The sequence below is a fragment of the Lutra lutra genome, chromosome 8 (assembly GCF_902655055.1).
Source record: "Lutra lutra chromosome 8, mLutLut1.2, whole genome shotgun sequence".
NCBI lineage: Eukaryota > Metazoa > Chordata > Mammalia > Carnivora > Mustelidae > Lutra > Lutra lutra.
The window spans coordinates 21,296,758-21,317,355 of record NC_062285.1 but is presented as its reverse complement, the minus strand read 5'-3'; the positions used below and the strand labels follow the sequence as shown (position 1 = coordinate 21,317,355).

Here is a 20,598-nt window from a genome sequence, read left to right as displayed (position 1 = left end):
GATTTTAAAGAATCTTTCCTTGTACAGGGAGGCTGAAAGACTGCACTTACATTTTGAAGCTGACACAATTCCTGGAACATAGACGTGGGCTCCTCTTAACACTGCATTGCCACATTGTGCTCCAACAATTGCTTCACAATGTTGTTTTTTTATATTCTTCCTAGAGAAGTAAGATGAGCAATTTTGACAGAGTAATACACCTCCAACCCCCAATGAACTTTTTAATGTTTCGATCTAAACCCTAAATAACCCCTTTACTCCTGACTGTCCCAAGATCATGCCACAAATGAATAAATAAGAAAAAGAAATTGAAAAAAAGGATAAATATAGAGGAAGTGGTTTAGAGAGGGGGATGGAGTACACTTGAGAAAAGAAAAAGTAGAGCTCTATCTGGTAGAAAGCAATAAAGTAGCACCAAAAACTGCTTAATAATTTAAAGAGCACCACAGTTTCCATGGTGGATTTAGAAGGGAAAAATAATGTCCTTATCTTCAAAGACTAAAAGAGACAATATACAATGAATTCTAAAACATTTCTAAATGGTATATTGCTGCATGGTCAACTAGTTATATTTTAAACAGATGATTTTATTCTTCCTTTACTGTCCAACTTTTTTGTTTTCCAATTTCTCACCTTCTATTCATTCCATTAGACCACTAACATCTGAGTATTACTTCTAATTCACAGAAAAGACGTTTTCAAAAGTCAGGGGATGCCTACGTGATCAGCCCTGAATAAAGACCTTAAGCACTGAGTCTCTTATGCATGTCCATGCTGGCAATATTGCACATGTGTTGTCACATCTCCTTGCTGCGGGAAAGAAGCATGTCCTCTCTTCCATGATCTCCAGATGGTTTTATACCACTTGTTTTTCATGTTCTACCTGCTCATTCCCTATCTACTTCTTAAAGAGGTCCATTCCCCCATGTTACAAAACATGCTGCATCTCTTCTCACCTTGCATTCTATTCTCGGCGATCTCAGACTTTCAATAATCACTTACAAAAATGACCTATGTGTTCTCATATTCGGCCCTTCTAGACTCTGAATTGGAATTTCTAATCACCTACTACCATGTGTATGTGTATGTAGGCTATGTGTATGTAGGTTTCTCGTGGTTACTTCAAACTCAGCAAGCCCTAAACAATGTGACCTTTCCCCTGACCCTCCATATTTGGCACATCCCAAATCTTTCCATCGTTCCGTTGCCAATCTTGAACGAAGTGCTGTCATCTACCTCGATAACCAAACTGGAAGCCTGAACGTCATTTTAAATCCCTTCTTCCTAAATCCTCAAACTCAATACTTGCAGTGTTACCAAATCACACCACCCCTAATTCTCTGACAGGTCCTCTAGACCCAGCCTCCAACATCAGACATATATCAGCTTCTAACTTGATCACTGAAATAACTTCTTGCCTTTTTTACCTTTAACGGTTTTCAGATCTTTATGTCTTTGGTGTTCTGCAGTTTCATTCTGAAGTAGACATAGAATTATTTTTACTTTTGGTTTTAGATTCATTGTACTTTTTTTTTTTTAAGATTTTATTTATTTTAGAGGGGGTGGGGAATAGGAGTATGAGTCAGTCCCAAGCGGACTCAGAGCTAAGCTTGAAGGCCAAACTGGGGCTTGATCCCATGACCCCAAGACCATGACCTAAGCTGAAAACAAGTCAGATGCTCAATCGACTGTGCCAACCAGGTGCCCCCAGACTCACTGTACTTCTTAAATCAACTGTGGAAAATTCTTAGTCATTACACTTCTGAACGCTGTCTCTCATTACTTCTATTCTCTACATTTGCAACCTATTAGAAATATGAAGTATCTTTTCATTCTATTTTTGACTCGATTCAACTTCACATTTTTATTTATCAATCTCTGCTGCATTCCAGATCATTTCCCATGGGTCTTCTACTTCAATAATTCTCCATCAGTTGGGTCTAAGGTACAATTTAACTCACTAAACAGATTTTTTATTTTAATGATGATATTCTTATTTCTAGACTTTTTTTCAATTCCACTCTTTTCCTCTTGGGATCTTTATACTTTAGATTCTGCTTTTGTTCTTAATCATTTCAAGAAATTTGATTTTAAAGTCTCTACTAGATAGCTCTAATCTGCTAAAGTTTGGGGGGAAATCTGATCCTTCAATTTGTGGCTTATGCTCTCACTTATGGTGGTTTGAATCCTCGTGTAGCTTTCAACTTCGTGTAGCCTGGATAGAATGTGTGCCTCTCGAAAGCGGTTTTGCCTGGCTTTTGCCAAGCACCTCAGGAACTGGCTTGGGATCAAGTTTTTATATTAATTTCCCAGATTTCTGGTTTTAAGACCATTTAGGTAGCATGAATTTGAATTCCAAATCTTTATAAGGCATGGAACCATAATTTCACATTTACAGATCTGTCTTCTTCAACCCAAACCCCAAGACAAGAGAGATCCAAGGGTGCCTGGGTGGCTCCATTGGTTAAGCGGCTGCCTTCAGCTCAGGTCATGATCTCGGGGTCCTCAGATCAACTCTACATCAGGCTCCCTGCTCAGTGGGGAGTCTGCTTCTCCCTCTCCTTCTGCCCCCCTCCATTGTGCAAACTCTCTCCCTCTAATAAATAAGTAAAATTTTTTAAAAAGATGAGAGATCGGGGCACCTGGGTGGCTCAGTGGGTTAAAGCCTCTGCCTTCGGCTCGGGTCATGATCTCAGGGTCCTGGGATCGAGCCCCGCATCGGGCTCTCTGCTCAGTGGAGAGCCTGCTTCCTCCTCTCTCTCTCTCTGCCTGCCTCTCTGCCTACATGTGATCTCTGTCTGTCAAATAAATAAATAAAAAATCTTAAAAAAAAAAAAAAAGATGAGAGATCTAATTCCTTAATTATTGTTTTGCACTGACTTCTGGATATGTCTCACCTTATCCCCTATATTAAAAGGAAAACCTCTAAATTTAGAAGACCAACCACCTCCTCTCCCACATCTCCCAAACGCCGAACATTCACTCACATGCTTACTGTTCTGCTTTCAGTTACTCTTCATTCTAACCCCTGAATATCCACTTACATTGTCAATCACTCAGGTGTGCATTTTATTGCCTTATTTTTTATTTAGTATTCCTAGGTGTATGTAAGTGGAAACATTTTCAGATATCTAGGTTACCAAATTGTTGGAAATAAAACACTCTAAAATGATTTCCTAATTTGTTTCCAGTCTTATAATTTTTCTTCTAAACTTTTTTCACTGTAACCCACAGAAATGCACTTAATATCACAACTCAGGACATATGTGTGTATGTATATGTATACACATATACATTTATACACATATTTATATCAAACATTTTATGAAACACATTCCGTATGTGCAGTACAATGATACCTTATGAAATATCCCATTTCTTTTTTAAAATGCTTAAAAAAAAAGACATTAAACTGATTTTACAACCTACTAATGGATCATGACCTCCATGTGGCTGAAAAAAATAGCTGTATGCTACTATCAGTATTCTTTGGCTCCTATGTTCTAAGCAAAAAACTAAACATTCCTGGGGCACCTGGGTGGCTCAGTGGATTAAAGCCTCTGCCTTCTGCTCAGGTCATGATCTCAGGGTCCTGGGATTAAGCCCCACATCGGGCTCTCTGCTCAGCGGGGAGCCTGCTTCCTCCTCTCTCTCTCTGCCTGCCTCTCTGCCTACTTGTGATCTCTGTCAAATAAATAAATAAGATCTTTAAAAAAAAAAAAACTAAACATTCCTTAGTTAAAAAAAAAAATCTTTTACATTTCACAGCTGGCCTCTCCCAACTTCTTCAACCTCACCGTTTCACCACCCTCTCTGAAAAACCAACTAAATAGCCAAACTTCTTCACTTTGACATGAGCCAACTTGTATTTTCAGGCATCCGTACTTTTGCTTTCTCTCCACCTCACATAACCTTGACCATCTTACCCCACCAGCCTAATGCCTAAACACCTTCAAGGCTCAAATGAAATAATATCTACTTGAAAATCTTTACCAACTTCCTTTCACTCAGTCCTTCCTATTCTGTGCTCTGATGATACTTTATTAGTATCTTCACTGCAGCGCTTTTTTTTTTTTAAAGATTTTATTTATTTACTTGACAGAAATCACAAGCAGGCAGAGAGGCAGGCAGAGAGAGAGGAGGAAGCAGGCTCCCCGCTGAGCATCTCGAGAGCCTGATGCGGGGCTTGATCCCAGGACCCCGAGATCATGACCTGAGCCGAAGGCAGCGGCTTAACCCAATGAGCCACCCAGGCACCCCAACTGCAGCGCTTTTAACAATCTGACTCATACAAAGGTTTCCCATTGTTAAACCAATCAACTGCATTTCATTCATCTTTGTAACACCCTTGAGTCTTAGACATAGCACCAATCCGAAAAATGTCTTGGGATATAGAAACTTGCAGTTTTAAGCAGAATGTTTTTATGGGAATAACCATCTCATGGAGATGACAGAAAGACGGACTACGGAAAAAAGAGTTAACATAGCAGTCCTGAATTATTATCCTTTCTTTGGACAGCATGGTTACAAGGTTGGTCCCTGGCTGCCATCTGGGAACTCAGATTTCAGAAGGATACCCACTATTCACTGATGAGAATAGCTCACTATGCTTAAATCACCTGTACAAATATTATGGTTACAGCCAACAATGACTTTCCTTCTGAGAGGCCAGAATGTGGGCATGTGCCAGGCGGGGAGTGCTTACATGACCAGATGCAAATAAAAATCCTGGACATGAGTTGCTCATGAATTTCCCTGGCTGGCAACATCTTACAGTTTGTCAAGCCTGTTCCTGAGGGAATTAAGTGTTTCCTGTGTGACTCCATCATAAGAGAATTCTGTAAGCTTTCAACTGGTTCTCCCTGTACTTTTTCCCAGGTGCCCCCTCCCTTTGCTGATTCTGCTTCAAATTACTTCACTGTAGTAAATCATAGTCACGAGTACTACTATCTGCTGAATCCTGTGAGTCATCCTAGAGTCATCAAGCCAGGGAGTGGTCTTGGGGATCCCCCAACACTAGGACTAATTGTATAAAAACATAAGATCCCAAATATGCAAGTATCAAGGTATAATTCAGCTTTGCTGAAGGGGAAAGTTTGAGGCAGCGAAGATAAAAGGAAATGTAAGAGTTGATAGAGGGCCATAACACATACTAAAAGTTTAATTTTTTTATTGCAGTATTTATAAATAAAGAAGTGAACAACATTAAAGAAAGAGGACCTTCTGATAGTACAGTAATACAGATAGGAGGGAAAAATCATATGAAGGTACTCAGATTAAGAAAAAACTAGTAAAATAGCTTTAAAAAAATGAGGTGTCTACAAATTAAAGAGTGGGATTATGAGAATGTCCCACTAAAATATATATAAAAATATAAACTTACCCATTTGGCTTTTTTTTTTTTTTTTAAGATTTTATTTATTTGACACAGAGTGTGAGTGAGAAAGCTCTCATTCAAGCATAAGCAGGGGGTGTGGGAATGGGAGTGGGAGAAGCAGACTCCCCACTAAACAGGGAGCCTGACACGGGGCTCAATCCTGGGACCCTGGGATCAGGACCTGAGCCAAAGGCAGACGCATAACCAACTGAGCCACCCAGGCGCCCCTCAATTTGGCATTTAACTGCACATATTGGCAACTCTACACCAAATAGGAGATAATGATTATAATTTTAAGATGTTGTATATTATTGCATGCCAACAAATATTTCTTTTTCAGCAGGCCTGCCATCTGTACTTAATCAACCATTTTTGTGCAATTACTTGAACATTCTATTGCATTTACCATATTATTTCATATACACAAACAGCAATTGAAATATTAAAGTGCTGATACTAGCAAGAAAGATGAAAGATGGAAATCAAGCAGGCTGAGAGGCGCGAATCCAGCCTCATGTGGATCTCAAGAGAATTATGCTACTGGATTATTCATTGCAAAGGAAAAAAAGAAAATTTTTTGACCTGTTGAAAATATTTTGCTGAGATTTTTGTCAAAAAGGGAGGTACACTAATAAAAAAAAAAAAAAAGTAGAGATCTTTAAAAATTATGAATTGAATGTTGACCTAAAAAATTCTACTAGTATAAATTCAGTCTTTAGAAAATGATGTTTGGGTAGAATGTCAAAAACACGCATAACAAGAGAAGCGTGGCATTCAATTTTCTCCTAAGTTTTTCAAACAATGTTGACATTGATACCATCAAATTCAACACTACAACCTTATGTTCAATCTCATGACATTACCAATGATAAAACCTTAAGCAATGTTAAAACAGATTTAATCAGCAAATTAAGTATCATATTAAGTAAACTGAGGGAACCAGAATTTATGGTGAGAAATTACTTTTAAAATTGTTCATTATCTATGAATACAGTTTAACCTCTATTCAGTATTTTAAATAATTATAGGATATTGAGTTTACAGTAAAAGATCAGTAAAAGACTGAGAGTGTATTTCTTTTTCTCAAGTCTGTAGAAAGGAAGAAAGAAACAACGATCTGAGAAGGGCATGCCATTTATAATAAAACTGATCAACAGCTACATTTCCACTGAGGAGGAATAACTGTCTGACACAGAAATTTGGATTAAACCTAGTTCCTCAACAGGGTATAAATGTCTCTGAAAAGAAAAATCTCACGGAGGCCTAGTCAAATATTTATTACTTAGAACCTGGACTGGGGGTTCAGGTTGAGAAACGAGAATCTGAGAAGTTCTTATTAGTGTCCCGCTCACAGCAGACACACCGGAAAGAGGAACAGGGTCATCAGCACATCTGCGCCTTCCCTGACAAATCTGGATAAACTGCCCGAAAGTAGCTAAGGAAAGGGAAAGAGCAACCAGTTTGGTGCTCCTCCCCAGACTCAACTAAGCAGAAGCTATCATTAAATCCCCATGCAAAAAAATGCTGAGAGCTGGAACCCTTCACAGAGAACCTCAGTCTTTATCAGCTGTGCTCACCAGGACCAGAAATGTGCCACTAGGGAAAACTCGGTGAAAGCATTTTTTAAAAACACATCTGTTCAGCTGTATAGGGACACAGTTCACACCATTCTGTATCATTTTTGAGCAAACTGCATACTCGAAGAAGCTATGTGAATTCAAGTGGTTCCCTCCAGTGAGTTAGAGAAGCAGAAAGGATTCATTCAACTTGGGACCTAGACATAGATAGTAGCAAAATGAAACAAAAACAAAAACCCAAAGAAAAAAAATTTCAAATGGGTCGTTATATTTTCAAAAACAAACAAGGAATAACTCAAAATGGAATCTAAGAAAAATGAGATTAAAAAGTAGTGAACTGGGGGCACCCGGGTGGCTCAGTGGGTTAAAGCCTCTGCTTTCGGCTCAGGTCATGATCCCACGGTCCTGGGATCGAGCCTCGCATCAGGCTCTCTGCTCAGTGGGGAACTTGCTTCCTCCTCTCTCTCTGCCTGCCTCTCTGCCTACTTGCGATCTCTGTCTGTCAAAGAAATAAATAAAATCTTTAAAAAAAAAAAAAAGTAGTGAACTGGAAAATAAACGATAAGAAAGTCTCGGAAATAAGAGAGAACACGACAGGCTTGAGACTATTTTTAGAAAGGCCTGCTTGTAAGATTAGCCCTTGGCTGGCATCTGCAATCGTGACTGGGAAACAGTTCCCAGGACTGACTGAAAACCTTCTGTAGTAAGAGTGGATTATTGTTCCTAAATGTTTGTAAAAGCAATGTGCTTTGTTCTGAACACCTGTTCTCCTTTCCAGAGGCTGAAATTTTGGTGTATGCAGGGCAGAGGGCGCCAACATGACCAGCACCCAAAAAAACACTTGCCACTGAGTCTCTAATAAGCTTCCCTCCTAGACATCTATTTAAATCTTGTCAAAATTCATTGCTAGAAGAATTAAGCATGTCCTAGTAACTCCATGGGAGAGAGGTCTCTTGGAAGCTTGTGCCTGGCTTCCTCCAGGCTTTGCCCCATGTACCCTTCCCTTTGCAGTTTTTTGTGTCCTTTCTTGTAATAAATATTCACCATGAGCACAACTACATGATGAGTCCTGTGAGTCCTTCTAGCCAATCACCAAACCTGGGGGCTGTCTTGGGGTACCCCAACACAGGGGGTATCTGCACTGGAAATCCAACCTATAGCCCTAGTGGGATTTTAAGATTTTATTTATTCATTTGCAAGATAGAGAGAATGCACGTGAGCAAGTACATGAGCACAGGGTGAAGGGAGAAGGAGAAACAGACTGTCCAAAGGGCAGGGAGTCCTACAGGGGGTTCATGGGGCTTGATCCCACACGTGAGCTGGAAGCACTTAACTAACTGAGCCACCCAGGCGCCCCCTAGTGTTCTTATACAGAATACAGAAAAATATGATACTGAAAGACTCCCAACTAAAGAGTTACATTGTTTCATTAAAAAATAAGAAAGAATGGCACAAAACAAACTAAGGATGCTGTGGGGAGAGGGTGTATGGAAGGGTGGTTGCGTTACTGACATGGGGGAGGGTATGTGCTATGTTGAGTGCTGTGAAATGTGTAAGCCTGACGATTCACAGACCTGTACCCCTGAGGCAAATAACACATTATATGTTAATAAAAATAATTAATTAAAAAACTAAGAAAGAATGGTTAAAAAAAAAAAATCAAGCTATATCCTAACCCAGTTTCTAAAGTTCAGTGATGTAGAACCTGTAGATCTCCAAGCAAAAATTAAGATGCTGTTCACTGGGGCCTCTGATTTTTTTCACAGCAACACTTGATGACATAACATTCCGAAAGCAATGTCTACAAAGTGCTAAGGGAAATAATATAGGACCTGAAAGTATTATAATTGGTCGATCTATTTAAATATAAAGGCAACAGGCAATTCTGAAGCAAGAGTGTAAATACTTTGGAGATGAGAATACTTACTTTGGAGATGGGAAACAGGTGCTTGCAGACCTGATAAATGACTAAGGTCACCAACCAAGAGTAATCAAGATTTGGAACTCAGGAATGAACTATTAGGACTAAAAGTAATAAGCACAGCATTCATTTGAATTGTGCTTCCAGAATAACAATGTTATAAGCCTGTGCAATGCTTAAAGAACACACACAGTAAATAAAAATTGGCTGGTGGATGTTTTAGGGGATAAAATTTAAGTGTAAGATTTTTTAAAAATTAAGTGTAAGAATTTCCTCACTTTTCATAATGGAAAGGAATATAATAATAGTGATAATGAGTTTTAAAAACAAAAAAGAACTGATTTGCTCCTTTTAGAAGTGAATAGTAAGTATGCAAATCTATAATCCTAAATGATTTTTGAACATTCCTGTCATAACCCATCATTTATGTCTTATAATTCACTAACGTTCTAATGAGTGTCTAGAACACTACAAAGAATAGGATAAAAGGGTACTAAGTTCAGAAAATAAAGTTAAATCATCTAAATACTTCAAAAGAACTAGCATGGCCAGTATTAGTGAGAATGAAAGATTGAGACTCTCTCATATACTGCTAGAAACATTAAATGGTAAAACTTTATAGAAAGCATTATGTCTCAAACTAAAATATGCACAGTCCAATGAACCAATGATTCTATGCTGTACCAGTTTATCCTGTAGACCTGCTATGCAAGTTTACAAAGAAACATCCTTAGAATATTTACTGTTGGTAATAATGAAAAACAGGAAAAAAATAAATGCCTATTTATATTACAGGGATGAATAAATGTTTTAAAAGTATGCACATATTAAAAAGAATGAAATAGGGCCAACTGGGTGGCTCAGTTGGTTAAGTGTCTGCCTTCAGCTCAGGTCATGATCCCAGGCTCCTGGCACTGAGCCCAGAGTCCAGCTCCCACAATGGGGAGCCTGCTTCTGCTTCTCCTCTGCTCCACAACCCATTCATGTGCTATCTCACAAATAAATAAAATATTTTTTAAAAAATAAAGGGGCACCTGAGTGGGTCAAGCCTCTGCCTTCGGCTCAGGTCACTATCTCAGGGTCTTGAAATCAAGCCTCGCATCAAGCTCTCTGCTCAGCAGGGAGCCTGCTCCCCCGCCCCCTGCTCTCTCTCTGCCTGCCTCTCTGCCTACTTGTGATCTCTCTCTCCCTGTGTCAAATAAATAAATAAAATCTTTAAAAAACATAAAATAAATAAAAAGAATGAAATGAATTATATAGTATTAGGGAGAATTATAGACTTCTACCTTGATTGGGATAGGTCTTGGCTACACAGCTGTACAAATGTGGGGAAATCCAGCAAATAGTACACTTAAAGTCTCTTCATTTCACATAGTCTACAGAGGTCATCTTAAAAAAACAGAATAAGGAACTCACAAAATCTTTTTTTAATTGCCAAAGGAATACATGCTTATAGTAAAAATAACACAGAAATGTTACAAATGAAAATCTCTTACCCCTTCTCTCCCAATCCAAACTCTTCAGAGTTAACCACTCAAAATTAACCTCTATTAATAGCTGGGTATGTTAAAGCCTTTGGACCTTTTTCTGTATATAAGTAAATATACATAAATGTGTAGTTGTTTTTTGTAACTGCAAAAAAAAGTGTAATTATCCCATACATAACAATCTCTTTTTGATACTTAATTGTGACTATCTTCTCTTACTGGTACATATAACTCTTCCTCATTAAAGTCCATATAATATTCCAAGGGACGATAAACCATAATTTACTGAACTACGGCTTTACTGACCACTAAATTACTCTCAAGCTTTAACAAAATGAACATTTTTCTATTTAATATCTTTCTTAGGGGTATAAAAAATTAAACCACAATTAGGGATTTAAAAATATTCCTTGGAAGTTGAACTCCCATTATTCCCATTAAAATATGAAAGCTCCCCCCCACCGGTTTTCAAACATATGCCTTCCAAATACATAAATGAGAACAATGCCTGTTCTACTCATAGAACATACATAGTAAATCAAAGTAACTGTGAATTAATGAATAAAATTTTACAAACACATTAACTAGGAAAGCAGGAAAAATGTTGTTATGTATTTTTGTGGCAGCTCAAAAAAAGTTTTAAATTAGCCTTGGAACCTCTTAATACATATAAGTAAACAAATGAAGTTTCTTACTAAATAGGAGGAAAAGCCACCAATCACTGCACCAAATGGACTCAAAGGCATTACTTTCAAGGTATCTGGACCCATTCTACTCTTTTATAATATCTTCTAAGACAAAATACGAAGTTGCATTTATGAATTTGTGAATTGTCTATATGAAATTGCTAATAATAGAGAAACTCAGTATCACCAAACAGTAAGAAAAAAAAAACTATGACAATTATTTAGAAAAATTTCATTTGAAAATAAAATAATTACAAACCTAGGTCCAATAACAGGAATAAGTAAGACATCCTGAAGGTCTGGATGTTGAAGAATAGGAACATTTAATCCATTAAACTGCTGTTAAAAATAAACAAACAGAATTATGAAGCCATCAATATAATTGATAGATTTCAATTTACAGTTCTTTTCATTGTCATCACCTAGCAGAGCATGAAGCTTGGTTTAGGATGTTCTTACTTTATTCCACATAATACTATAAAAGACTTCAAAACAATTATGTTTTCTCTGTGTTTTATTCTGAAGTATCTCGATTTCTTTATAAGGTTCAATTTTGTTTACAGTTTGGCTTTATAAAGACAACACGTTTACCCTAGGTGACTTATTTTGAAAACACATAACCAATATAGAATTGCACATCGTACTCTTTTTTTTTTTTTTTTAAGATTTTGTTTATTTATTTATTTGACAGACAGAGATCACAAGTAGGCAGAGAGGCAGGCAGAGAGAGAGAGGAGGAAGCAGGCTCCCTGCCGAGCAGAGAGCCCGATGTGGGGCTTGATCCCAGGACCCTGGGATCATGACCTGAGCCGAAGGCAGAGGCTTTAACCCACTGAGCCACCCAGGTGCCCCTGCACATCGTACTCTTTTAAGGAAACATTCTGAATAGGACATTAAGGTTTGAGATTATTAAATACTATTTATTAAACACCACCAATACTGAATGCCATGTCAGTTTTGCTAAGGGAAATAAATGCTTTTTGGCAAAAGTTCAGGATTTTCAGTATCCTCTATCATACTTGGTCTTCAAACTGGAAATGGGTGCATGACCAGGAGTGTAGGTGTCAAGGCCAGCTCACACAGTCTCAGGAGAACCAACTATGTGCATCTCTGTCCAACTTCAAGGTCACACTGGTAGCTTGAAATTGACAGCAGTGGGAGTATTTACACCACTGAAATCAGCAAATGCTACAAAGGGTTGTTTTTCTCAGAAAGTGGGTTTTTCAATATGTACCAGAACACTACTATTGCAGAAGAAAATAACTGGGCATTGCACTCATCAGAATAAAGAGCAGAATAGTGGAAGGGAAAGCAAGGATACTACAGTCTAAGAGGGAGCAAAAGGCAAGTCTTTCAGAACAAGTCTCGGCCATGTAGGCCAGGAACTTTAAATCATGAATTTTCACATACTCTATGAAAGAACAGTAACAATAATAGGTATTTCCATTGCCCTGTGGCATCCATATACTACCTAGAAAAACTCTTAAAAATCAATTTATTTCCAAGTTGATGAGAGAAAAAATTTGTATTTTAGCAATCTGTATTTCTACCATATCAAGAACTCTCCTGACTTTTGCTTCTTCCAGGCAAAGGAGATTTCAGACCAACCTTACCTAACAGATGGCTACTAAGAAATCGGAAATGTAGGGGTGCCTGGGCGGCCCAGTCAGTTAAGCGTTCACTCAGGTCATGGTCCTGGAGTCCTGGGATCGGGCTCCCTGATGGAGAGCAACGTTCTACAACATTCCACAAGACTGTAGAAATGCCATTATGGATATAATGACATAGAAATTTGCGCATACCTTCTGAAGTTCATCAAACAACAGATCTTTCACATGTTGCACGGAGGCTAGGTGGGTATTTACTCTTACTGTTGTGAATGATGGAGGATGTGACAAGCGATTTAACAGAGTTTCAAATTTCCTTTCTGCTTCTTGTTTTCCAAAGGCAGATACAACCTGAAAAGAGGAAAACAACACGTTAATGTTTCAATGTCACTATAAGAATTAACTAAAAATATTAAGTAGATTATGCATACCCGACTAATGAAACATCTTTCAGCAATTGTTCAGTTCCATTTCATTTTGCTATATTAGTCACATGTTAGGAACACTAACCGAATGTAATACTTCACAGGGTTTTGGGGTTTAATAGTGGTAATAAACACCTAACAAAATGCCCAACATAAAGAGCTTGGAAAAAACTGCCTCAACTTCAAAGCATTATTAACATTTTGAACATATTAATGTCTGCTATGCTTATTCATATAAATTCATGATTTTATTCTATTTATAATATACCAAATATTATATCATTCTGTAGAGCTACTTACTTGCTAGCCTCATACCTAGAACAAATTCATTAGCAGCCTTTGAAAACACCAATATTTGAATACTGATACTGATATTGATACTGTCATCTAAAGGTCATCCACATCAGCTTTCGAATATGGTATTTTTAAATGTAACAAATATCACCCAAAAAGACAGGTAGCAAAGATAACCTGTCAGAAATGGAGGTTTAAAGATAAAAACAAAAACAAAAACCAAGTCCCCCTGTGATTAACTGAAGCTTTGGGAGACACGTATTTTCCCATTTTCGTCATCTTTGACTGTACCCTACTTCACAGCATCTTCTTAAACTACCTGCCGGCGTACTCATCCACCAGCCTCAAAGTATTAGTACTTTCTCAAGTTTAGTTTGTTTTTATTAAAACTGAATATACCTTTACTTCCAATACTTATACGAAGGAATGGTTTTTTCTAAAATCATTTACAGTTAGTGGGCTTGAGACGGAGATGGTGTCAGAGACAGACATTTGGATCTTCAATAATACAATATTTACCATTTTAAAAATAGTTAAGAAAAATTGCTGAATGCCTCTATTTCTCTTAATATGCTCCTTAGATTTTTAGTTCTTTGAAGTCAAGAGAAGGTATTCTCTCTTTCCATACTCTCTAATCCCTTAATCTAATCTTTGGAAATAAAATGTAGAAATCAAATCTAAGAAGTCATAGACAGCTTCAGTAGTATCTTCATACACGAATCACATTTAAGTCTTAGCTTTTACTCCGAATAAGAAAAGCAAAGATTTAGAAAATACAAAGTTGCCTAGAGGCACGAAGTAAAATGTAAAGAGCACAAGCCTGACAATCAAAGACAACATTCACTGAGGACTTCTGTGCCAGCTACTGCTCACACTATGTGGAATGAGTATTTGTTGAGGACTAATGAGGACTAATGAGAACAATACCAGCTGCATTCACTTACGGTTTATATTTCAAAATAACCGTGTAAGGTAAATATTTTTTAACATCCTCAGTTTCCACAGAAAAGGATATCAAGGTTAAACGGTATGAAATAATTTACTCAAAGCACAGGGACACCCATCAAGGCCCTGGGATGCCAAATCTGTATTTTTTCACTGTATCTGAGCTCTTCAGCTTCAGATTTCAGCCCTATTATTTGATAGCGGTGTCAATCTGGGTCAGCTACAGGACTCTTAGGACCCTCAGCTCTCTCACCTACTAAAATGCAGAAATCTCTACCCCCCCAAAAAAAGAAATTGATAATATTAAGATGTAAAGGTCTGGGGGTGCCTGGGTGGCTCAGTGGGTTAAGCCACTGCTTTCGGCTCAGGTCATGATCTCAGAGTCCTGGGATCGAGCCCCGCATCGGGCTCTCTGCTCGGCAGGGAGCCTGCTTCCTCCTCTCTCTCTGCCTGCCTCTCTGCCTACTTGTGATCTCTCTGTCAAATAAATAAATAAAATCTTAAAAAAAAAAAAATGTAAAGGTCTGCAAATCAGCTAGCACAACTAGTGGCATTTAAGAGGCATTAACACATTATAGTATCCCTTTCACCTGAGAACCACAGCAAGTGCTCTAAGAACACGGGTGTATCTTCTCCACTGGACTTAAATTCTCGAGAACAGTAATCTTTTCTCCTCATTCTTGTAACCCCTTCAGTGCCATGCCTACTGACACACACATAACCGCTCTTTTCCCTTCCCTTCTGTTCACATTCGTTAAGTGTTGAAACGTAGACCTCATTCACCTCCTATCTCGAAAGCATTAAATGCCCGCAAAAAGATACTGGCAGTTTTTACATCCCAAAAAGAGTAATAAGAAACAACCGTGTAAAGATTAGGTCTCGCTTTAGGCTTTTTTGGTTTTTCTTTTTCTCCTATTTCTCCAGCGTGTGTAAACAGTGAATTTTTGCAAGCATCATATAACAGGTTTGACCTACCTCCTTATTCACAAAACCCTCTTTCAGATACTTTTCAACCTCGTGTCTCAACGATATTTTAGGGAACATGGACATTTTCCCTATTGTTTTGTCCTCCAAGAAAAATGTGGGAAAACGGTGACTTTTCTCTTTCCGAATTAACAGTGAGAGCGTCTTGGCAATGGGTAACCACCCACAGGCGCCGGGACCACCAGATGGCCGGGAAAATCGCGCCGCTCTTTCCAAGTTAAACTCGGGATTGCGGAGGTACATCCACGCTTTCTCCGGCATTGCCAGTTTAGAGCGGCTTCCTCGCCTCCACCATACTCGTCTCTGGTGCTTCTTGAGAGACGCTCACGGAAATCACTGTGAGGTCATGTCCCCCGGGTGGCAGAGAATACACAGGTTAAATTGACAATCCAATCCGTTGTGACCTGGCCTAGAAAACAGACTGACCTCAGACTTCGGTTCACTCACGTTCAGCCTTCAGACCTCGTTTCAAAACCGCGCCCCCAATTTCCCTGCTGAAAGCCGCTTCCGGATTACGTCACTTCCGGCGACGCGTCCCACCCTCCCCGGCTCCCCAATCCGCAGCCGCGAACCGCCTTACGTCAGGTCGCCGGAGTTTCCGAGGTCTGCTGGCGGCCGCTCCACGTGTGGGTGGTTTTCTGGACCTCTGAGGAGGGGAGGGAGGCCGCATGGGTGAACTGCCTGATTTAGCGTCTGGGGTGGGTTCCAGGAGAAAGGAGGAAATGGTGTGGATGAAATCGAAGTGGCTTGAGTAAACTGGAGGTCTAGTTAGTTCACCTGCCTGTTGACCTCCAACGGAAGGAGGAAGCCAGAGTTTATTTGAACGTAAAGCCGCCCTTTGATTCAGACACCTGTCCCTCGGTGGCGTACTCATGTAAATGATCGCCGTTATTTAAATTTCTGAAAGCTGGGTTAATGGTGTGTTAATACCCATTAATGAGCAGTTAAAACTAAAAAAAAAAAAAAAAAAAAAAAAAAAAAAAAAACCGGATATTCAAAATGAGTTGAATGAGGCTAACGGTTATCTGTATTATAGTTGAGTTGCACTTTAAGGCTCCGAGACTCTTACCCTAATTTATGTGTTACAGATGAAGGTAAAGATTCAAAAGAAGATGCATAACGAAAGTCAGGCATTTTATGATTGAATACGAAACTAAAAATAATTGTCTGTCTTAGGTTTTTGTTTTTGCAGCTCATGGTGTTAACTGTAGGAAAAGGTTTTTTCTAAATCTCACACAGAGGTGTTTAAAAAGTGCAGTTACGGGCGCCTGGGTGGCTCAGTGGGTTAAGCCGCTGCCTTCGGCTCAGGTCATGATCTCAGGGTCCTGGGATCGAGTCCCGCATCGGGCTCTCTGCTCAGCGAGAAGCCTGCTTCCCTCTCTCTCTCTCTGCCTGCCTCTCCGTCTACTTGTGATCTCTCTCTGTCAAATAAATAAATAAAATCTTTAAAAAAATAAAAAATAAATAAAATAAATAAAAAGTGCAGTTACTTTGTATGATACGCTGACCAGGTTCTGTATAAAATATTTTAACTTACAGCCACACAACAACCCTGTAATGTGGTTATATCCTTTTATGAAAGAGTGAAACGGCTCCCACAGCTGAAATGTCTGTAGCCTCACAGAAAGAAAATAAAGACCACAGCCACCTGCCTTCTAAGTACCAACTCTTTTCACTATGCCATGCTTCTCCAGTAGGTTGATGGGATGCTTCCATGGCAAAATCATTAAAAATGATCAGAAAGATGTCAAGGGGCCTCTAGATGGGTAGGCCGGTAAGCCTCCGACTCATGGTTTCCTCTCAGGTCCTCATCTTACCGTCCAGGTTGAGGTCTGCATTGGAGTCTCTCAGCCCAGAGTCTCAAGACTCCCTTTCCCTCTCCCCCTGCTCCTCCCCACTGTGTGCATTCTCTCTCCCACTCTACAAAAAATAAATAAATCTAAAAAAAAAAAAAAAAAAACAAAAAAAAACCGTGATTAGAAAAATACCTAGATCAGGCATTTCCAAAGGAATTTTTTTTTAAGATTTTATTTATTGATTTGACACTCGAGAGAGATCACAAGTAGGCAGAGAGGCAGGCAGAGAGAGAGGAAGGGAAGCAGGCTTGCAGCTGAGCAGAGAGCCTGTTGTAGAGCTCGATCCCAGGAGACCTGAGCCAAAGGCAGAGGCTTTTTTTTTTTTTAAGATTTTATTTATTTGACAGAGAGATCACAGGTAGGCAGAGAGGCAGGCAGAGGGAGAGGGAGAAGCAGGCTCCCCGCTGAGCAGAGAGTCCGATGTGGGGCTCGATCCCAGGACGCTGAGATCATGACCTGAGCTGAAGGCAGAGGCTTAACCCACTGAGCCACCCAGGTGCCCCTCCAAAGGAATTTTTGCAGCCTCAGCATTTTGCCCATGGCACCAATAATGGTTGGAATCTGTATTTAGGAGAAAAGGGAGAAGAAGGAACAAGTTGGACTACATTGTAAATTCCATGAGGGTAGACTTAATCTCATCATTGCATACCCATTGCCTTAACATGTAATAGGCACTTAAACATTAAATGACTAGGTGAACAGATAGATGGGTATCTATGTGAACTAGAGAAAGAAAGTGCTGATAAAGCATGTATATGCTGGAAATTAGTTCACTAATTAAGCACACATGAAGAGTGCTGAGCACAATTAGACTGTTCTTGTCTAGAACGCTATTGTAGTGACAGTTATGTTGACAAAGAAACCTCTTGGTGTTCCAGGGTTGGGTTCAAGAAAAGTGTATTACAAATCTGAAGTTAGCATAGTGCAAACTGTCCAAACGAAGATTTCTATAGGAATACACCCTATAAGGGTCATTTAGGTTGTATTTTCTCAGTGGAGCGATATGGCCCCCAATGTGGTGGAGCAAAAAAATCTTAGATATAATCTTAAATCTCAGTTTATGGTGCTCCAAAGTTAACCTTATAAAAAAAAATTCCAAAATATTTACTTTCATGAAGAAGGTATGAGAGGATTAGGGAAAAAAGTTCTAGGAAAGATGAAAACCTTCGATCTCAGCTCATCTGGAGACTAAAGTCAAAGTGGAGATAATCTTAAATGCATTGGAGAGTTGGTTTTAAAGAGTAAATTCAGTTCCTAGTTGGCAGAACATGCTGTCCATGGTTCCCTTGGTTCAAGCCATGCAGGCAATTTATCTTAGCTAACAGTAACAAATTGAATTCAATAATTGCTGTAGGCAATTCTTCTAAGTATTTTCAGAGGTCAGTTGATAATTAGTTCCTTCTAAGAAATAGATATAGTTTGTTGTTTTTAATTCCCTAGTTCAATGTTTCATTTTTCCTTGAAATTTTAATTTGTTTTGCTCTAAATACATTACACTTTTATCTTTTTTCTTAAAATATGTTGCATTGGCATTCCATTTTAATTAAAGGAAGTTATTTCCAGTTAACACTTAAGAAAATAAGTTATAATCCCAACACTAGTATTATATTCCTTTTTTATGAATTTTTTCTTATTTCACAAATTCAAAATATATTTATACTCAAGTAGTAACATTTCATAGAACTGCGTTTCCTTCTTTGGATCTTTTGAAATTAGTTTTAAAAAAAATTAAAGGGATGTTTTCAGGAAAAAAAATGAATAGAAGTGTTTTAAGTGCTATATTTAAAAAGTATATTACTCAAAATTCTCTAATTTGATTAAATTCTTAACAAGTGTTCCTACTATACATAATACAAATGTACAATATGAACTAAAGTGTATCTTTTCTAAAAAAATAATTATGGTATATTAGTGTGATTTCTGTTCAGATGATTCACAACTATATTTTGTTAATTATTTTTTTAGTTGTGACTAGTTTTCTTTCCTTCCAGTCAGTAAAAATTTCAAATTCCTAAATCTACAAATAATATTTTCTAATGTAAAAAATATTTTTAAAATAAAGGGGCGCCTGGGTGGCTCAGTGGGTTAAGCCGCTGCCTTCGGCTCAGGTCATGATCCCAGGTCCTGGGTTCGAGCCCCGCATCGGGCTTTCTGCTCAGCGGGGAGCCTGCTTCCTCCTCTCTCTCTGCCTGCCTCTCTGCCTGCTTGTGATTTCTCTCTGTCAAATAAATAAATAAAATCTTTAAAAAAAAAAAATATTACAACAGTCCTGTTGTCAGGTAAATTGTAGAAGAGACGATAAAAATTAGAACAGTTCTTCAACATAAAAGTTTCAAATATTTTGGGGCACCCGGCTGGCTCAGTTGGCAGAGCATACAATTCTTGATCTCGGGGTTGTTAGAGCCCCACATTGGTGTAAGATTTACTTTAAAAAAAAAAAAATGTTTCAGACACTTTTGAAAGAGTAGAATCAATAGAAATATTAAATGTCCTGCTCAAATATATTCATTCCACTGAATTAAAAGTGAAACAATGGGGAACCTCGGTGGCTCAGTCATTAGACATCTGCCTTCGACTCAAGCCCATTGGGCTCTAAGCTCCTCAGGAAACCTGCTTCTCCCTCACCCCCTCCCCCTGCTTGTGTTTCCTCTCTTGCTGTGTCTCTTGCTGTCAAATAAGTAAATAAAATCTTAAAAAAACTAAAAGTGAAAAAATACTTCAAATTTACTTTCTAAAGTATCATTAGACTATCATAAAAATATTTAAGAAATATGTAATTTTTTGGCTTCAAAGATCTGCAAAAAAAAAAAAAACTGCTTTATTTCAGAAACTGTTTATTGGAAATCTGATACCCAGAAAAAAAAAAAAATAGAATGTGGTTTATATTTATGTCTAACAATTGAAGAAGCTAAGTTAGAGAATGTAAAGTTTTTTTTAATATAAATAATGAAACTAGGACTAGAAATGTCCCTTTGAGCCTCTGTTTACCCAAGCACAAAATCATCTATATTTGAGCCAATTCATGGTTCTGAAAGATAAACTAATTTATGTAGTCTCAGCACATACCTTTTCCTCCTTGTGGGAGATTATAACTTGTCTTTAATGTCAGAAAATTGGAGCACATTATCCCATATATGTCCTAAAGGTCTTTGAATCATCACCCTGGGAGGACTTCATAAGTCATACACTTCTCTTTGTAAAGGTAATAAAATAGTCTAGCATATCAAAAGGCCGCTCTTGTCTGGGTTAAAATCTACCTCTTGACCAAAGTCCATAGCTTTTCAATTAAGTTCTCTCCTTAACTGTGAATTAGGCTTCATCCTAGGCTGTGAAGCTTTTAAAATTTGTTGGTGCTTCAAACGTAACCTTATCAAAAAAACATGGAACCTAACCTGGAAAAGAAAGCAGAATTGTGTAATAGCGTTGTACCATCCATGAC

At 38.3% G+C, this 20,598-nt stretch overlaps 1 protein-coding gene across 5 annotated transcripts in view; it reads right to left on the bottom strand.

The window, feature by feature from the left end:
- The window catches only part of NSUN6 (NOP2/Sun RNA methyltransferase 6), a 61,806-nt gene extending 45,998 nt beyond the window's left edge, over positions 1 to 15,808 (bottom strand). For 4 of the 5 annotated variants that reach the window (XM_047743573.1, XM_047743572.1, XM_047743570.1 and 1 more), the window contains exons 1-4: positions 15,295 to 15,808; positions 12,851 to 13,006; positions 11,308 to 11,387; positions 51 to 160 (exon numbers count right to left, since the gene is read on the bottom strand). In XM_047743573.1, the coding sequence (XP_047599529.1) occupies positions 51 to 160; positions 11,308 to 11,387; positions 12,851 to 13,006; positions 15,295 to 15,564 (616 nt within the window). In that variant the 5' untranslated portion in view covers positions 15,565 to 15,808. The remainder of the gene's footprint in view (positions 1 to 50; positions 161 to 11,307; positions 11,388 to 12,850; positions 13,007 to 15,294) is intronic. The other variant, XM_047743574.1, reaches the window with a different exon arrangement.
- Positions 15,809 to 20,598: the final 4,790 nt, after the last annotated feature.